Here is a 21157-nt window from a genome sequence, read left to right on the forward strand (position 1 = left end):
AAGGTATTTCAAGCCTAAGCCAATTCTCATTGCAGAACGTTTCAGATTTGACCAACGTCACCAGAGTCAAGGGGAAACCGTGGATGACTACATCCTTGCTTTGAAAAGGCTGGCAAGTACATGTGAGTTTGCACGATTTCTTGATGATGCTCTCTGAGACAAGTTTGTATGTGGTCTCACAGGTGAAGCATATCACAGAAGGCTCCTGTCAGAGAAGGACCTGACCTTTAAGAAAGCCGGTGATATAGCACTTGGACTTGAGCTTGCCCACAGGGATACTATTGAGCTATCGGGACATGCAGAACATCAGAAAGGTGTTCACAAGGTCAATGATGCACGTGGTGAAAAAAGCTCACAAAAGTCACACTTTTTTCAGTCCCGTCCTCAAGGTTACACAAAAACAAAGCAGCCCACATCTCAAAGGTCTAAGCCAAGTTGCTACAGATGTGGGGGAGATAATCATCAGCACAGTGAATGTCGATTCCAAAAGGAAAAGTGCCACAATTGTGGAAAGTTTGGACATTTACAGAGAGTGTGTAAAGCCTCAAAACGCATGGCAAGAGCGCACAAAGTGTCAGACGCAGCACAAGACGGGGAAGGTACAACTGAAACAGTATTGGAACTGTTCACAGTGTACACGGCTCAACAACTAAAAGATGGAATCTATCTCAACATGGAGTTAGTGGGAAAACCAATAAAAATGCAGCTGGACACCGGAGCGTCTGTATCTCTGGTTCCAGAGAGACTCTACAAAGACAAACTGAAAGAGTGCCCTCTTCAGCCCGCGTCCATCCGCCTTTCTTCACACACTGGTGACACTATTCCTGTGTTAGGGCAGATCCAGGTACCAGTCCGGTATGAGGGGAAGGAGTGGACGCTACCGCTTGTCATTGTTGAAGGAGACAATCAGCCTTGCTAGGCAGAAACTGGCTACAAAAGATCAAGTTGAACTGGGGAGAAATCTTCAGTCTGAGAAATGACAAACCAGTGAGTCAGGCTACACTCACTAACATGCTGGAGAAGCACAAAGAACATTTCAAAGATGGCTACGGTGAAATACAAGACTTCACAGCAAAAGTCAGAGTGCAAGGAACCAAGCCTATCTTTCACAAACCACGTCCAGTTCCCTATGCTCTTAAGGAAGCCGTAGAGAAAGAACTGGACCGCCTACAGAAGAATAACATAATAACGAAAGTAGCGAGGAGCGACTGGGCCGCTCCGATTGTTGTAGTCCCAAAGAAAGACAAGACCGTCAGAATGTGCGGTGACTACAAGGTCACAGTAAATCGCTGCATACTACCAGAGGAATATCCACTACCAAAAGCTGAAGATCTGTTTGCCACTCTAGCTGGTGGGTAGGTTTTCAGTAAGCTGGACCTGGCATTCGCTTATCATCAACTGAAGCTGGATCCGGAGTCAGAACAGTATCTGACCATCAATACACACAAGGGGCTATTCAGATTCAATCGCTTGGCCTATGGAATCTTGACAGTTCCAGCGATATTCCAACAAACAATGGATCAGATCTTGGACAGTATAGACCATGTTGTGTGCTTCATGGACGACATCCTCGTGTCAGCACCAACCATTGGAGAGCACCTTGTAGTGCTGGACAAAGTGATGTCAAGACTGGAGAAATACGGAGTGAGAATGAAATGCAGCAAGTGTGAGTTCCTCCATGACTCAGTGGAGTATCTCGGATACAAGATTGATGCACAAGGCCTGCACCTAACCAACAGCAAGGTGGAAGCAATCGTAAACGCACCAGCACCCACAAATATCTCAGAGCTGAGGTCATTTTTGGGGCTCCTGAACTATTACGGAAAGTTTGTGGCAAACTTGTCCACATTGTTGCATCCGCTTCACCAACTGCTGCAGGCCGATACAAAGTGGAATTGGTCCCCACAATGCGTAGAAGCATTCAAGACTTGCAAACAGCGTCTGCTAAAGAGCAAGTGGCTTGCCCACTATAACACAGAGATGAAGCTGAGACTCGCGTGTGATGCATCTCCATACGGAGTAGGAGCCGTCATCTCACATGTTCTACCGTCAGGTGAAGAACACCCTATTGCATTTGCATCAAGGACTCTCTCACCAAGTGAGAAAAATTATGCTCAAATTGAGAAGGAAGCCCTGAGCATAATATTCGGAGTGAAGAAGTTCACAAATACCTCTACGGAAGGAAGTTCCAACTACTGACAGATCACAAGCCTCTGTTGGCCATCCTTGGACCAAAATCAGCTATACCAATCCTTGCTGCACTTCGAATACAACGTTGGGCTCTGATATTGTTAGCCTACGACTACGAGATTGAGTACAGACGATCCAGTGATCACGCAAATGCTGATGCACTATCAAGACTACCATGCAATAGTGACTCCGACAGTGAAGATGATAGAGCAGTCTTCCAGATCTCTCTCATTGATGAACTGCCCATATCTGCTTCTGACATAGCAGAGGAAACAAGGAAAGACCCAGTGCTTTCCAAAGTCTTGGACTTAACATTAGGCGGTTGGCCAACCTTCATAAATGACAATAACCTTCGTCCATTCATCGACAAGAAAGACCTGTTGTCCACTGATCAAGGGTGTGTTCTGTGGGGATCAAGCGTGGTGGTACCTCACAAATTCCAGAGGAGACTGCTATCTGACCTGCATGAGGGACATCCAGGGATCACTCGAATGAAAGCACTCGCTCGCAGTTATCTGTGGTGGCCTGGACTGGATCAGGACATTCAACAGCATGTAGGCCACTGCTCACCTTGTGAAGCTGTTCGCAACAAGCCTGCTGCTGCACCTCTTCATCCATGGTCCTGGGCTGCTCACCTTGTGAAGCTGTTCGCAACAAGCCTGCTGCTGCGCCTCTTCATCCATGGTCCTGGGCTGCTCACCTTGTGAAGCTGTTCACAACAAGCCTGCTGCTGCGCCTCTTCATCCATGGTCCTGGGCTGCTCACCTTGTGAAGCTGTTCACAACAAGCCTGATGCTGCGCCTCTTCATCCATGGTCCTGGGCTGCTACACCTTGTGAAGCTGTACACAACAAGCCTGCTGCTGCACCTCTTCATCCATGGTCCTGGGCTGCTGCACCTCTTCAACCATGGTCCTGGGCTGCTGCACCTCTTCATCCATGGTCCTGGGCTGCTGCACCTCTTCATCCATGGTCCTGGGCTGCTGCACCTCCTCATCCATGGTCCTGGGCTGCTACACCTCTTCATCCATGGTCCTGGGCTGCTGCACCTCTTCATAGATGGTCCTGGGCTGCTGCACCTCTTCATCCATGGTCCTGGGCTGCTGCACCTCTTCATCCATGGTCCTGGGCTGCTGCACCTCCTCATCCATGGTCCTGGGCTGCTGCACCTCTTCATCCATGGTCCTGGGCTGCTGCACCTCTTCATCCATGGTCCTGGGCTGCTGCACCTCTTCATCCATGGTCCTGGGCTGCTGCACCTCTTCATCCATGGTCCTGGGCTGCTGCACCTCCTCATCCATGGTCCTGGGCTGCTGCACCTCTTCATCCATGGTCCTGGGCTGCTGTACCTCTTCATCCATGGTCCTGGGCTGCTGCACCTCTTCATCCATGGTCCTGGGCTGCTGCACCTCTTCATCCATGGTCCTGGGCTGCTGCACCTCTTCATCCATGGTCCTGGGCTGCTGCACCTCCTCATCCATGGTCCTGGGCTGCTGCACCTCTTCATCCATGGTCCTGGGCTGCTGTACCTCTTCATCCATGGTCCTGGGCTGCTGCACCTCTTCATCCATGGTCCTGGGCTGCTGCACCTCCTCATCCATGGTCCTGGGCTGCTGCACCTCTTCATCCATGGTCCTGGGCTGCTGTACCTCTTCATCCATGGTCCTGGGCTGCTGCACCTCTTCAACCATGGTCCTGGGCTGCTGCACCTCTTCATCCATGGTCCTGGGCTGCTGCACCTCTTCATCCATGGTCCTGGGCTGCTGCACCTCCTCATCCATGGTCCTGGGCTGCTGTACCTCTTCATCCATGGTCCTGGGCTGCTGCACCTCTTCATAGATGGTCCTGGGCTGCTGCACCTCTTCATCCATGGTCCTGGGCTGCTGCACTTCTTCATCCATGGTCCTGGGCTGCTGCACCTCCTCATCCATGGTCCTGGGCTGCTGCACCTCTTCATCCATGGTCCTGGGCTGCTGCACCTCTTCATCCATGGTCCTGGGCTGCTGCACCTCTTCATCCATGGTCCTGGGCTGCTGCACCTCTTCATCCATGGTCCTGGGCTGCTGCACCTCTTCATCCATGGTCCTGGGCTGCTGCACCTCCTCATCCATGGTCCTGGGCTGCTGCACCTCTTCATCCATGGTCCTGGGCTGCTGTACCTCTTCATCCATGGTCCTGGGCTGCTGCACCTCTCCATCCATGGTCCTGGGCTGCTGCACCTCTTCATCCATGGTCCTGGGCTGCTGCACCTCTTCATCCATGGTCCTGGGCTGCTGCACCTCCTCATCCATGGTCCTGGGCTGCTGCACCTCTTCATCCATGGTCCTGGGCTGCTGTACCTCTTCATCCATGGTCCTGGGCTGCTGCACTTCTTCATCCATGGTCCTGGGCTGCTGCACCTCTTCATCCATGGTCCTGGGCTGCTACACCTCTTCATCCATGGTCCTGGGCTGCTACACCTCTTCATCCATGGTCCTGGGCTGCTACACCTCTTCATCCATGGTCCTGGGCTGCTGCACCTCTTCATCCATGGTCCTGGGCTGCTACACCACTTCATCCATGGTCCTGGGCTGCTGCACCTCTTCATCCATGGTCCTGGGCTGCTGCACCTCTTCATCCATGGTCCTGGGCGGCTGCACCTCTTCATTCATGGTCCTGGGCTGCTGCACCTCTTCATCCATGGTCCTGGGCTGCTACACCTTGGGAACGCATCCATGTGGATTACGCCGAGATTGACAAGCAACATATCCTTGTTGTCGTCGATGTCCATTCCAAGTGGATAGAAGTGTTCCCTACTCAACTGACCACAGCTGAGAAGACCATCATTCTTCTCAGACACCTGTTTGCATCCTTTGGACTAGTCAAGAAGCTCGTATCGGACAATGCCCCCCCGTTCACATCAAACGATTTTGAAATGTTTCTCAAGAACAACGGAGTAAGGCACATCCTGTCACCACCTTACCATCCGGCATCAAATGGAGCAGCGGAGAGAGCCGTGCAAACCTTTAAGAAGGCCTGGACTAGACTCGAAGTTTAGTCTGTGCCCATCCACCAAAGGCTTCCCCGGTTCCTGTTTACTTACCGTAACACCGCACACACAGTAACGGAATGTACACCAGCTGAACTGTTTCTGAAACGCCAACCACGTACCCGCCTGACATTGTTGAAACCAGACTTGTCAAGCACTGTGGCAAAGCACCAGCTGCAGCAGAAGAAAGCTCATGACAGACACTCAAAGACTGTCAGAGAATTCAAAGAGGAAGAGAGGGTGATGGTACGTGATTTCAGACACCCCAAGCGCCTGTGGAACTCAGGTGTGATCTTGCAACGCAGAGGACCTTTGACTTACCAAGTCCAAATTGGTCATCGCCAGGTCAACATTCATGTGGATCATCTGCTACGGTCCAGAGACTTGCCGAGAGAACAAGAACAATAACGACCCCCAGGACTATTCTCCTGACTGTGGACGTACGGGAGAGACAGAGCCTGCACCTCAAAAGCTTGACCTGTGAGTTGAGCTGGTTAAGGAGGTAACGGACAGTAAAACAAACACTTTAATATGTCCTAGATAAAAGGAAAGAAAAAGGACATTACCTGGGTTAGTTATTAGGACACAAACTCCATCTTCGGGGCAGAATAATCCCCTGGATTTGTGCTGGGCTCTGAAAAGTCTGCTTCAACCCAGTAGTTGCAAAATGTTTAAGAATGCATTGTTCAGATATTGCATTAGTAGTTACCTAACATATTTACCTTGTTCTCTGGGAGTTAAACACTATGGGGGAGGAGTGTAGTATCTGGGATCTACATCTGTTTATATTAGTTACTTTGCTGTTACTAAGCAGTAATGCATTACGGCAGTGTTACGTTACTACACTTAATAGGAAATGCACATGCACACTGGAATGCCGCGAACTGTAGAGCACGAGGGGTTTTTGACTAAACGACAACTAACTGTACTCCCGTCTCCTGCCTGGTCATTTCTCCACAACACAAATATTACAGATGGCATCATGAGTCAGGAAAATTATGTGGATATATTGAAGCAACATCTCAAGACATCAGTCAGGAAGTTAAAGTTTGGTCGCAAATGAGTCTTCCAAATGGACAATGACCCCAAGCACACTTCCAAAAGTTGTGGCAAAATGGCTTAAGGACAACAAAGTCAAGGTATTGGAGTGGCCATCATAAACCCTGACCTCAATCCTATAGAACATTTGTGGGCAGAACTGAAAATGCATGTGAAAACAAGGAGGCCTACAAACCTGACTCAGTTACACCAGGTCTGTCAGGAGGAATGGAACAAAATTCACCCAACTTCTTGTGGGAAGCTTGTGGAAGGCTACACAAAATATTTGACCCAAGTTAAACAATTTAAAGGCAATGCTACCAAATACTAATTCACTGTAATTTAAACTTCTGACCCACTGCGAATATAATGAAATTGTCACGTTCTTACCTTAGTTATTTTATTATGTCTTTGTTTTAGTATGGTCAGGGCGTGAGTTGGGTGGGTTGTCTATGTTCCTTTTTCTATGTTTTGGGATTTCTGTGTTTGGCCTGGTATGGTTCTCAATCAGCGGCAGCTGTTTATCGTTGACCCTGATTGAGAACCATATTTAGGTAGCCTGGTTTCACTTTTGAGTTATGGGTGATTATTTTCCATGTTTGTGTTTGTGCCACACGGGACCGTTTTGTTTGTTATTTTGTATTTTTGTAGTGTTCAGTTTTGTCTTATTAAAATGGACACTTACCACGCTGCAAATTGGTCCGATCTCTCTTACTCCTCATCAGAGGAAGACGACGAACGTTACAGAAATAAATAAAAGCAGAAATAAATAATTCTCTCTACTATTATTCCGACATTTCACATTCTTAAAATGAAGTGGTGATCCTAACTGACCAAAGACAGTGAGTTTTTACCGCGATTAAATGTTAGGAATTGTGAAAAACTGAGTTTAAATGTATTTGGCTAAGGTGTAAGGGGCGGCAGCGTAGCCTGGTGGTTAGAGTGTTGGGCTAGTAACCGGAAGGTTGCGAGTTCAAACCCCCGAGCTGACAAGGTACAAATCTGTTGTTCTGCCCCTGAACAGGCAGTTAACACACTGTTCCCAGGCCGTAATTGAAAATAAGAATATGTTCTTAACTGACTTGCCTGGTTAAATAAAATTAAAATTAAAATGTAAATTTCTGACTTCCACTGTATACAAAAGTATGTGGACACCCCTTCAAATGAGTGGATTTGGCTATTTCAACCACACACGTTGCTGACAGGTATTAAATTGAGCACACCATCATTTAATCTCCATAGACAAACATTGGCAGTAGAATGGCCTTACTGAAAAACCCAGTGACTTTCAACGTGGCACTGTCATAGGATGCCACCTTTCCAATAATGATTGCTAGTTATAGCATCAATTCTTAGTTTCACAGTGTTCTCTGACTAAGGTATTAATGTGAGTTTCTGTGCCTCTGCCTCCACAACACAGACACCAGAGAAGAAGTAGATACTTCTCAAATAATGACATGCCTCCTTTGTGTAATACAGTCCATTTGGTGAGCCAGCAGCAGTGCCATTCGTTGATGTATAAGTGCTGTTAGTATTTCATGAGATATTGTCAAGATGGTCAACTAATGATGTTAAATCTACATCAAGATATAACAGAGAGAACATGCTGCCGACAAACAGGGCCCAGTAGATGACTATTTTGATGTTCCTCTTCATCCAGATGTAGGGTGCTCACTGGGCAGGGACGATCCGGGTGAAGTAGATCAAATTCAGACAAGTCGAGATTGACATGTTGGTGGGTGATGAGTTCACCATCATCAGAACACCAGCAAAGCAGAGCTCTGAATGTTCATTTGATGAATAATCAGCACAAGTATTCCTTTGCAATGAGTGAGACCAGAAAAACGGTGTTGTAGGAAACCAAGGCTCCTTGGAGTATATTCCAAGGCCATTTGAGAGGGATTCAAATGTCTCCTTCAGCACTATTGAGAACGGCTCAACTAAAACAAGAATTCTGAAAGGATCTTGTATAACTCTGAGTTTTTGTTTTTGTATATCTACTGTAGGTGGGACAGTATATAGGCCTTAATATTGGTATGTGAACCTCATCACGCTCTTATGAACATACTGCAGAGTTTTATATCGTATGTTCTGCACATGTTATTTTTGTGCTCTTGAATACAAATGAATGTGAACAAATGAAAACGTATCAGTACTGAATCACCTGGAATGAGTTATCCATCTCATTAATCTTTTTCTCTGCAAAACTGACAGGTGCTCAACTGAAGAAGATGGTTTGTCTGTCCGTATTTATTTGGACAGTGAAGCTACATTTTTTAAAACATTTCGCTCTATACTACATCATTTTGGATTTAAGATTGTTTCATCTGAGGTTACAGTACAGAATGTCACAATTTATTTGAGGGTATTTTTTTATACACATCTGTTTTACCATTTTGGTCCCATATTTTGGTCCCATATTCCTAGCATGCAATGACGACGACGAGATGGCCTACAGGGAGGAGGTGAGGGCCCTCGGAGTGTGGTGTCAGGAAAATAACCTCACACTGAACGTCAACAAAACTAAGGAGATGATTGTGGACTTCAGGAAACAGCAGAGGGAACACCCCCCTATCCACATTGATGGAACAGTAGTGGAGAGGGTACTAAGTTTTTAAGTTCCTCCAAACTGAATTGGTCCACCCACACAGACAGCATCGTGAAGAAGGCGCAGCAGCGCCTCTTCAACCTCAGGAGGCTGAAGAAATTCGGCTTGTCACCAAAAGCACTCACAAACTTCTACAGATGCACAATCGAGACCATCCTGTCAGGCTGTATCACCGCCTGGTACGGCAACTGCTCCGCCCACAAACGTAAGGCTCTCCAGAGGGTAGTGAGGTCTACACAACGCATCACCGGGGGCAAACTCCCTGCCCTCCAGGACACCTACACCTACCACCACCTACACCTACCTCCACCACCCGATGTCACAGGAAGGCCATAAAGATCATCAAGGACAACATCCACCCGAGCCACTGCCTGTTCACCCCGCTATCATCCAGAAGGCGAGGTCAGTACAGGTGCATCAAAGCTGGGACCGAGAGACTGAAAAACAGCTTCTATCTCAAGGCCATCAGACTGTTAAACAGCCACCACTAACATTGAGTGGCTGCTGCCAACACACTGACTCAACTCCAGCCACTTTAATAATGGGAAATGATGTGAAATATATCACTAGCCACTTTAAACAATGCTACCTAATATAATGTTTACATACCCTACATTATTCATCTCATATGTATATGTATATACTGTACTCTATCATCTACTGCATCTTTATGTAATACATGTATCACTAGCCACTTTAACTTTGCCACTTTGTTTACATACTCATCTCATATGTATATACTGCACTCAATACCATCTACTGTATCTTGCCTATGCCGCTCTGTACCATCACCCATTCATATATCTTTATGTACATATTCTTTATCCCCTTACACTTGTGTCTATAAGGTAGCAGTTTTGGAATTGTTAGCTAGATTATTTGTTGGTTATTACTGCATTGTCGGAACTAGAAGCACAAGCATTTCGCTACACTCGCATTAACATCTGCTAACCATGTGTATGTGACAAATAAAATTTGATTTGATACTTCAAGCTTGTGGCTCTAGAAACTTGTTGGCTGCATTTGCAGTTTGTTTTGGTTGTTTGATTGTGTTTTACTCCAATATGAACTGAATGATGAATATTGTATTGTGTCATTTTGGGAGTCACTTTTATTGTAAATAAGAAGCGATGTTTCTGAACACTTCTACATTGTGTATGCTACCATGATTATGGATAATCAGGAATGAATTTTGTATAACGATGAGTGAAAACATTAGAGTAACTAAGATCATAACCCCCCCAAAACATGCTAACCTCCCCTTTTTTTATTGGTAATTGTGAGAGGTAAGCGTGTTTTGGGGTTATGATCTTTGAGAATCTGTGACTTTCTCTCTCATCGTTATTCACGATTAATTCATTATTATCTGTAATCATGATAGCAACCACATTAATGTAGAAGTGTTCAGAAACAGGACTATTTCTAGCTTTTTTGGGCCCCTAAGCATTTCCTGGTTGCTAAAATTCTAATAGTTCACCTAATTTCAGTTTATGGGGCAAAACAAGCAGTGAAATATATTTTCCATAACCAAAAATATTGTATTTTCAGCTGTTTGAAGCAGGTGTACAAAACCAAAAGGAAAAGAAGCAAAAACAAAACTTAAAGGGAAGCAGCGAAGTAGCGCGCACAGAACAGATGTACTGCTTCGTAGACTTGCTTTCAATGCGAAAGACAGATCTATAAATCACATTTCTATGTGAATTTCGTAGGGTCGCCTCAAAAAGTTACATATTGTAGCTTTAAATTAGTGTATTTTTGTACAAAAATAATACAAGAAGATTTTAGTTGAAACATGGATAATTGGTGGAGTACTGTGGATACTACTAAACCTTGTAAACCTCCAAGGCCCATGTTGCCCAGGGTTAAGAACGTGCATTGTAGATTCATATTATTACATTGTATTGTACTATACCCTCTAAATATTATTATTCCAATCTGTTGTTTTTTAATATTCCTTTAAAAAAATTTTTTTTACGGGACCGCGTTGATAACGCCTGCCCCTAGAGATCTGGATTGCGTGACCGGTCAGTCATTTTGCCATGATTACTTCAATGTTTAGATAGCTGGGTAGACTACCTTACCTAAGGGGGGCCCCTAACCGACTGCTTGTCTCTTATTCCTAGAAACGGCACTGTTCAGAAACTATTCTATTGTTATTTACGATAAAAGTGACTCCAAAATGACACACAACATTATTTACCATTCATTTCTATCGGGCAACACATTTACATTTTGACCCATTCAATTACTGGGAATTTATACATATTGAGTGTGCGACTCTCTTTGTTTTTCTAGTTTATTTACCGTTAGTCAGCACCTCTACACTAAATCATTTTCTCTGGGTGTGCGCCAGCTCACGCTTTTTATTACACACCATTATCTGAAACACGACCAAAACAAACTGCAAAAGCACCAGACAAGTTTGTAGAGCCACAAGCTTGATGCAGTCATTGTGTGCTAGGAATATGGGACCAAATACTACATTTTTGACAAAATGTAACAGACTATAAATTAATTTGACCGAATACTTATGACACCTTCAAATTCAAGGGACCACAGATGTAGGATATTTTGCTACAGCAGGAAAAAGATTCAGCAGCAACAAGAAATGTGGATTATAATGAATGGACACTTTGTATGGGCTGATATTTTATTTGCCATAACAAAAAATCTAAGTGGAAATTAGAAACTTTAGAAGCCTTTTTAAAACTCGAATACACTACAATTTTGCATTTCCTTCTATGCAGGAACATTCTCAGAAAGAAAGTGTGATCAAATTAAAAACGTACTCATTAAATGCATTCACTTCTAAACAGTAAAACAGTAAAACAGATGTGTATAAAAAATACCGTAAAATAAAATGTGACAATCTGAACTGTCACTTCATATGAAATATTTGATCTGAAATGTTGGAGTATAGAGCTAAATTCAACTGGATTGTACTTTTTTAAACCTACACACCTGTGTCTGATATTGTTGAATAAAGGACTGAGAGCAAGGCACATATGTGTCACACTTCTTTGTCAGTATTAGATTTGGCCATATTTATTCTGAAAACAATTGCATTATTGAAGAGTCAGGTTGAAATATTTTACCAGAAATGATCATTCTAAACGCCCTCCTGAACCAACTGTAGAAGAATGCATACACCATGGGATTAATTGTTGAATTCAAATAGCCAATCCATACAAATGTTACAAACAAAACGGGTGGTGTAGAGTAACTAATAAAAGGATCAATGCAGTTGACGACAAAAAAGGGTGTCCAGAATGATAGAAATACCCCCATAATGACAGCAAGTGTTTTGGTGGCCTTCCTCTGTGATTTGCCTACTGAGTTCTGATTGGTTGTACCCTGAATTGAGCGTGCCTGTCTCTGTGCTATAAGGAAAATCTTTAGGTAGATGCTAAGCATCCCTACTCCTGGGATGTAGAATGAGAGAACCAAAGACGCAGTACTCGATGCTTTGTTTTGAAAGAAAATACATTCTCCCTCACAGGCAACATTATAGTTATGGTTATTATAGTAAAATTCCTCCATGCCCCAAGTACTGAGCTCCAAAAATATCATACCAAACACTACTATAGCAGAACCAGTCCAGATGACCAGCATCATAATCAGAACAACATGAACAGTTATTTTAGTTCTATAAAGGAGAGGGCGACACACTGCATAATACCTATCAATAGAAATAAAACACAAGTTAAGAATGGATGCAGTGCACAACATGACATCAGTGCTGGTGTAGATTTTACAGAATAAATCTCCAAAATACCAGCAGCTTTCCAGTGAATATACCATGCTGGGAGGCATCACTAAAACCCCCAAGAGAAGGTCTGACACAGCCAGAGAGAGGATGAGGTAGTTGGTTGGGGTGTGGAGCTGTTTGAAGTGAATGATGGGGATGATTACAAGAAGGTTGCCACACACTGTGAGAACAGACATTGAGCCAAGTAAGAGATAAAGTAATACTCGTATTGTTGGAGGAAAGATTGATCTTTTGCAAGACCCATTCACTGATTCAAAACATTGAAATATATTCTCAACAATATCAGCCTTGCTGAGACTGATTCCTGGTTCCATTGTCATTGTTGAAAGAATCTGGAAAAAATGTAATGAAATGATTGTCACATTAGTTAGTAATATACATTTTAAACAATTACATTTTGGAAATTACATTATGCATGGTTTAATACAAAAACATGAAATGCTGTATTCTTCACCACAGTATACTGTCACTTAGTAAAATCTATTAAATTACTGTTGCTTATTCATTGGAAATATTTTCACAAACACCCAAAGGGACATGCTTTTTCCATTTCTAAAGGTGTGACATTCAATGTAAATGTTTCCAATTCAGCAAGTATGATTTGTTTTCATGGTGCTTCATCATAACTTACCTCTCAGCCATGCAGATGATGCATCACATGTGAATCCCTTTTCTCTGGTCACAATGTGATACAAAAATCTGAACTTGAATCTCATGCTTTTGTACCTATAGTCTATTAACATAATGGTGATTACAATATCCTTTTGACCAATCAGACATTTCTACATTCAACTCTACAGGGCACTCAAACTGATGATGTCATATGGTTGTCATCACTCCCCTCAACACCATTGTGGATAATTGTAAAACCTTGACAAGTATCATGCCATTTTATAATGGACTCAATTTCAGAATTTTAAGTCAAACATTGTTACACAAAAAGAAAGGCAAATATAGAGAGCAGTAGAATATGCAAAATATATTTCTTAAATGCTTCTATTCAGTTTACTGGGGGAGGTCGGGTAATGTAATTATGTGCACAAGCACTTATCACCACATCTGTAATTTTAGTCCCGTCTTAATCTGTAATGCTAGAAATTTTTACTTGGCAGGAGAGTAAACATTTCAGACAGAATAACCTACTGTTTTTTGGGGGGAGAAACTCCAAGGTCCTCTGATAACACTAGTCCCTTGCAAATCGACATCCCTGTGTTTTGAGAGAAATGTTTGTGGTTTTAGCAAGAAAACATGAACTGATTCGATAAATTGAACGAAGTACTGCGCATAAGATATATGAAGGGCCTACATGTATCAACTTGCGCAGTGAATGCTTCTGTTCATGTTTTGTGCGTGTGAATTGACAAATGCATCAGTAAAACACATTTCCCCTATTTAATGTGACCCTTGCTGTTAATAGATTGCAAAGCAGCATACAACTGACCTAAACGTTTGGGGGGGAGGCATTTAAAATGTAAAATATGCTAACGATTATGATCACACTTCCTCAATTCAAATATTATGGCGACACTATACCAAAGATGGTTGCGAAACGTGGGAACCAAACTCAAGTTATCATTGTTGCCCTGTTGTCGCCTAGCCCTAAACTTGTTGAAATACATTATCTACACGCGTAAAAAGAAACCTGCAGGCTTCCGTCATAACTATCAGTTTGAAAAAAGGTAAGAATGACAGGGGGGTAGTTTGGAAAACACTAATCCGGTCCGAATCATTCTCTGGAAGAACAGAAATTCTGGTTAATAATTACATAACCAATGTTCTCTAGTAATACTAGTCCCGTGCAAATAGGGTTTAAAAACACACTATTCAGTGCGTGCATGTCATTGCTTAGGTAAAACAAATAAAAATACAGCCACTAAGCCACATACATTTATTGACATTAATCCAACAAAGACTATTTTCTGGGAAGTAAATTACCTGGCACATCAGTCTGCCCCTCCAAAAAGGTTCCTTGTGTTTTCAATGTGACAATAAGATGAAGACGTTTTTGGAACCAATAATAAAACACTGCATAGATGATTGGATTTGCAGTAGAATGAAAGTAACGCAGACAGATAAACACTTCAAATAGAATGGCAGGTGTGCTAATGTTTGTATGTATCAACTATGACAGTAACAAAGATAGGCAGCCAGCAAAAGATGAAAACACCCACCACAATGCCTAATATTTTAGCTGCTTTTCGCTCTGACCGTTGAGACACCATGCCTCTACCTCCCTCAAAGGATTTAAAAAAATCTTTCTTCAGTCTTTCTTACATGTTATTTTGCAACCAAACGTGTTCTGGTATACAAACTCCCCATAATAGAGCATGGGGAAAAATGTGTCTATGGAGCCCCACAGTGTATTAAAGAAAATATTCAGACTTCCCAGGCTGTATATGGGTGCAAGGAATGTATCCAGGTCACTTACATTTGTCTTTTAAGATAGTAGGCCATAGGAGTACAATGCAAAATGGCCCAACTGGCAAATACCATGAGCCATTCAATTGGTATAGTAATCTTGGTGGAATGGCGAAGTAGATTGTACACAGCCTCATATCGATCTATGGCTATAAACACCAGGTGAAACATTTCAACAGATGGTGCCAGAGACATTATAAACATGTGAGTTAGCATGTGGAGCTGATGTATGTGAGCAAAGGATGCATGGTGCAGGAGGCATTAGATTCTGGATAACATAACAGCTTGAGATCCCACTAAGCACGGACCAACAGCAAAGTCCTTTGTTTTGGTGCAGTAAGGACCGGCCTTGATTTCAATGTCCCAAGAAAGTTATGTTTGGTTCAGATTTGGTCCGGACCGGCCTATTGTTTTGTTCTGATGTTTTGTTCCAGTTTGGATCCCAGTAAGTGTAGCTGCTGCCTTTGCATACTTAAAGGCCGTGTTTCCACTTTAGCGGAGACTGCACTCACGGTAAACGCTGCATATGTCGGCTCAATCACCTTTACATATCAGCAATACTATTTGGCCCAAACATAGACGTCTATGATTGGTTCAGATTTTGGTCCGGTACAAATACGACCAAATCTAAACCGATCATAGGTCCTCTAAATTTGAATGAATTGGTGCCGATAGTGAAAGGCTGATTGAGGACATTTTTGCTGAAGAATGTGTTTATTTTCTATAATTGTATTTTGCTTTTAGTGTATTGATATTGATGTGTATGTTGATGTGTACAGTGCCTTCAGAAAGTATCCAGACCACTTGACTTGTTCCACAATTTGTTAAGTTACAGCCTTATTCTGAAACAATTATCCATCTACACAAAATACCCCATAATGACAAAGCGAAGACAGGTTTTCAGAATTTTTGAAAAAACTGAAAAAACGTATTTACATAAGCATTCAGACCCTTTGTTATGAGACTCGAAATTGAGCTCAAGAGCATCCTGTTTGCATTGATCACCCTTGTTTCTACAACTTGATTGGAGCCCATCTGTGGTCAATTCAACTGACTGGGCATTATTTGGAAAGCCACACAACAGTCTATATAAAGTCCCACAGTTGACAGTGCATGTCAGAGCAAAAACCAAGCCATGAGGTCGAAGGAATTGTCCGTAGTGCTCAGAGACAGGATTGTGTCGAGGGACAGATCTGGGGAAGGGAACCAAAAGAATTCTCCAGCATTGAAGTTCCCCAAGACCACAGTGGCCTCCATCATTCCTAAATTAAAGAAGTTTGGAGCAACCAAGACTCTTACTAGAGCTGGCCGCCCGGCCAAACTGAGCAATCGGAGGAGAAGGGCCTTGGTCAGGGAGTTGACCAAGATCTCAATGGTCACTCTGACAAAGCTCCAGAGTTCCTCTGTGAACATGGGAGAACCTCACCATCCCCAAGCGGTCGATCAGTTCGTCCGCCCGGGGCATGGGGTAGGCATCGAACTTACTGACCTCATTCAGCAGGGGAAATGTGAAGCCCCAAGAAGAAGAAAAAATGCTGCCATTAGGCGATGGCCGGTCCCCCGAACCAAGAGGCAGGTGAAGTCATTCCTGGGGTTAGCAGGATACTACAGTCAGTTTGTACCTAACTTTGCTGCAATAGCTTCTCCCCTCGCAGACTTAACGAAAGCATGACTACCCCAGATGGTGCGATGGACGGAGCACACAGAGGCGGCATCTCAGGCCCTGAAGGATGCTCTATGTTCGCACCCGGTACTCGTCACCCCGGACTTCTAAAAAATTCTCCTGGTCCAGACAGACGCATCTGACACAGTGTCCGTTTTGTGCAAGAGCAGGAAGGCGAGGAGCACCCAATCATGTTTGTCAGTAGGAAGCTCCTCCGGATGTAGAAGAAGTACTCAATTGTCGAGGAGTGCCTCGCCGTGCAGTGGGTACTGGACACCCTCAAGTATTACCTCCTCGGAAGTTCGCCCTGATCACTGACCATGCCCCTCTTGCGTGGATGGCAAGAGGTAAGGACACAAATGGCTGTGTTACCCGCTGGTTCCTGGCCTTACAACGATTCTCTCTCTCTCTGTCATCCACAGTTCGGGGGCCTAGCACGGCAATGCGGATGCCCTCTCCAGAATGGATGCAAACCTAGCCCTGAGCATGCCTCCCTACCAGTCAGGGCTAAGGGGGTATATCCCAGCAGGTCTACCCGAGGAGGTCTACCCCGGGGGATGGTAATAGAGGGAGGTACGTGATGTGACATTGGCTCCCTCTGCTGGGAGTACGTGAGCTGGGCACCCTGACACGGATAGCTCCAAGTGGAGGAAATATAAAAGGAGCACTGTGGCACACCGCGCGAGAGAACTGAGAGAGACATACACAGAGCAGAAGCGGAGAAGGACTGAGCCAAACCTATGTGATTTTCTTTATGTTTATTCTATGTCCTAGTAAAGTTGTTTTTGTTGACTAAAACCTCCCTGTCTCTGTTTTAAACTCTGCAGGCTCAACCCAACACCCCACGGTTGGGTGCCGTGGGGTCGAACATTCGGAGATTACCATGGAGGAGCTGGTGGCTCAGTTCATCCTAAGCCAGCAGAAGCAACAGGCTCTCCAGGAGCAAGAGCTGGAGGAGCAGCACCAACAAAACCGCAGACTGTTAGCAGAGGTAGCCCAGTTGAAGGTTGGGAGGGCTCGGGAGTCTGGCCCGAATCAGTTCCTGGTTCAGTTCAGGAAGGAAGATTTGTGCACCTTCGAGAGGATGGCACAGAGGAAAGGATGGCCCAAGTGGGCCAGCCTGTTGGCACCCAACTTATCTGGGAAGGCCCAGAAGGCCTAACTTGATTTGAACGCTGACCAGGCCGCGAATTATGGGGGACTCAAATGGGAGATTCTGAGCGGTTATGGATTCAGCCTCACACACCGTGCACAACTGGTCCACAACTGGGCCTTTGACCCCACCCTTTTTCCCCTTGCTCAGATGAGCGACCTGGTGCGCCTGACTAAGGGCTGGCTACTGACTGACGTACCATCCCTCCCGATGATTGACAAGCTCGTCCTGGATCAGTACCTTCGGGCGCTGCCATACGAGATGAAGAAGACGGTGATCATGCAGAACCAACAGAGCCTGGAGGAATTGCTGACCGCTGTGGCAATTCCCCAGAAGACCCAGGACCTGCTGAGAGGGGCCCGAGTGGAGAGAGGAGATGCGGTGAGGAGGAGGAACAACACAAAGAGAGGAGAGGGGCTGAAGGGGGCCTGGACAGAACCAGCCAAGGCTGTGTAGCAGGAGGGTGACCCAAACCGAGCTGTCCTGGGAGGAGGCCATGCCCTACACATCCCCCAGCTCTGGGGACTGAGTACTTATGTAAATGTGATATTTCCGTTTTTTATTTGTAATAAATTTGCAAAAATGTACTGCGCTGTTCAAAGTTGTGAAACATAGCCCAGACGCCTATGATTTGTTCAGATTTTCTCTCCTCCAAATTAGCACTTGTTTGGGGGCGGTACTCATTAGAATAATACCCAGCGTGCTTAGCATGTGTTTGTTTTTATATTTCGATTTTTCGTCATTCCGCAGACGCTGTTATCCAGAGTGACTTACTGTCAGTGCATTCAACAAAGGTAGATAAACAACAACATATCACCATTCATAGCAAGAAATAAATATTTCTTTAACTGTTATTGAGAAGGTTATTGTACACTAAACAAAAATATAAACGCAACAATTTCAAAGATGACAATTTTAAAGAGTTTCAGCTCATATAAGGAAACCTGTCTGGGACTACAGATATGCATCGGTCACAGGTACCTTTAAAAAAAGGTATGGAAAACAAGTCAGTATCTGATGTGTCCACAGCGTGACACATCTCCTGATCGGGCTGTTGATTGTGACCTGTGGAATGTTGTCCCACTCGTCTTCAATGGCTGTGTGAAGTTGCTGGATATTGGCGGGAACTGGAACATGTTGTTGTACACGTCGATTCAGAGTATCCCAAACATGCTCATTGGGTGACATGTCTGGTCAGTATGTAGGACATTGAAGAACTGGGACATTTTCAGTTTCCAGGAATTATGTACAGATCCTTGCGACATGGGGCTGTGAATTATCATGCTGAAACATGAGGTGAATGGAATGACAATGGGCCTCAGGATCTTGTCACGGTATCTCTGTGCATTACAATTTCCATCAATAAAATGCAGTTGTGTTCGTTGTACCATAACCCCACCCCACTCTGTTCACAACGTTGACATCAGCAAACCACTCACCCACACGAACCATACACTGCCATCAGCTCGATACAGTTGAAACTGGGATTCATCCGTGATGAAGTCGGTTAAGACACTGAACTGCAGTCAGGTCAAAACCCTCGGTGAGGACGACGAGCATGCAGATGAGCTTCCCTGAGGCGGTTTCTGACAGTTTGGCAGAAGTTCTTTGGTCGTGCATACCCAGAGTTTCACCAGCTGTCCGAGTGGCTGGTCTCAGACAATCCTGCAGGTGAAGAAGCCAGATGTGGAGGTCCTGGGCTGGCGTGGTTACACGTGGCCTGCGGTTGCGAGGCTGGTTGGATGTACTGCCAAATTCTCTAAAATGATGTTGGAGGCGGCTTATGGAGGAAAAATGTACATTCATTTCTCTGGCAACAGCTCTGGTGAACATTCCTGCAGCCAGCTTTCCAATTGCACATTCGCTCAAAACTTGAGACATCTGTGGCACTTTGTTGTGTGACAAAACTGCACATTTTAGAGTGGCCTTTTTTGTCCCCAGCCCAAGGTGCACCTGTGTAATGATCATGCTATTTAATCAGCCTCTTAATATGCCACACCTTTCTGCCAAGATAGTGAGCATTTCCCCTTAGGTGGATGGACTAACAGGGTAAACAAGTTTGTTTGCAAAATTTTAGCAACATAAGTGTTTTGTGTGCATGGAACATTTATGGGATCTTTTATTTCAGTTCTGACATCTGAAATAGCAATCAATTTCGGGAGCAATTCAATCCATAACACTGAAGATCTGCTCTGTAGAGCGATTTTAAATTGATTGAGCCGACATGCGCAGCATTGACCGTGTATGCAGTCTCCAACACCGCGGGAACATTGTCTTTACATTTCTATCGCACTGTACTGCAGCTCTTCAGCACTACGGATTGAATCAAGCCCTCAATTCTTCAACAATCAATGGGTATACTGTCTCCTTAATAGAAATAACAATTGAGCAATTGGACATCTACAGACTGTGTGCCTTTATGGAGAGTTTTGGAGTGCGATGTGAGTTGTACATCCGTGAGTCTACAGCACCTTAATCAGGTCCTCCTACAAACCCCTGCTTTACCGGTCCTGTGAAGTAATGGTCTGTAACTCTATCTGTTTGTACACTAACTACAATAATGTCTTGCCATGCTGCTTATGCATTCCCTACAGTAGCTGTCTGACAAATGCATTGACATTGTTTGAGATACTGACTTCTGGAAGTAATCAAATGAACCATGACAAACGTCTTTTAATGTTCAGACACAAACAATCTAAAACTGTAATACTTCCCTGTGTATTTTGAGAATGTAACTGTTAACTGTAATGATGACTATAAACATTGGTAAAATGACTGCAGTATGTCCTAATTAGATTACAATTACATTATTTCGTAGAGACCTGATTAAAAACCACACTAGTACAGAAGAGGTCGGTCACTTTGTGTAGTGAGTCTGTGACCTCAATGACCTGTGCTTTGAGGTGCCCATGGCAACCACTTCGTGGCATCAGATGAGCATGTTGAGAGGTCTCCATAGTAATGATTCTGTTAAAGGTGGACAAATGGAGGATCCACAGGGCTATGTTAACACCTTTTAATGATGATTCCATTCCCACAGGTGTCTCGCCACTCAGAAGGTGTTGATAAACAATAGGGGTGATGTCATGTTTGGCAGTTGGTTCTCATTTTGATCCCATTCCCAAAGGTGTCTCGCCACTCAGAAGGTGTTGATAAACAATAGGGGTGATGTCATGTTTGACAGTTTGTACTCATTTTGATTAGGCTCTCTGATCATGCAACTTTAGAGAGGTAATCTGGGATTCGAAAAACAACAGAGGCGACCCCGCCATTTGTTTTGGTCAACAGCTAA

General features: G+C 44.3%; 1 protein-coding gene and 1 pseudogene across 1 annotated transcript; one reads left to right on the top strand and one right to left on the bottom strand.

Moving 5' to 3' along the window:
* The first annotated feature begins 1011 nt into the window (after positions 1–1011).
* Positions 1012–5700, top strand: LOC123995529 (annotated as a pseudogene).
* Positions 5701–11506: 5806 nt separating this feature from the next.
* On the bottom strand, positions 11507–12951 carry LOC123995934 (trace amine-associated receptor 1-like). The gene has a single exon (XM_046299594.1). The coding sequence runs from the start codon at positions 12949–12951 to the stop codon at positions 11908–11910; it is 1044 nt and encodes a 347-aa protein (XP_046155550.1). The 3' UTR covers positions 11507–11907.
* Positions 12952–21157: the final 8206 nt, after the last annotated feature.

The sequence above is a fragment of the Oncorhynchus gorbuscha genome, linkage group LG14, assembly GCF_021184085.1.
Source record: "Oncorhynchus gorbuscha isolate QuinsamMale2020 ecotype Even-year linkage group LG14, OgorEven_v1.0, whole genome shotgun sequence".
Classification (NCBI taxonomy): Eukaryota; Metazoa; Chordata; class Actinopteri; order Salmoniformes; family Salmonidae; genus Oncorhynchus; species Oncorhynchus gorbuscha.

Coding starts and splice junctions, on each gene's coding strand:
- LOC123995934 (XM_046299594.1), bottom strand. CDS start 12,951: ATGACAATGGAACCAGGAATCAGTCTCAGCAAGGCTGATATTGTTGAG.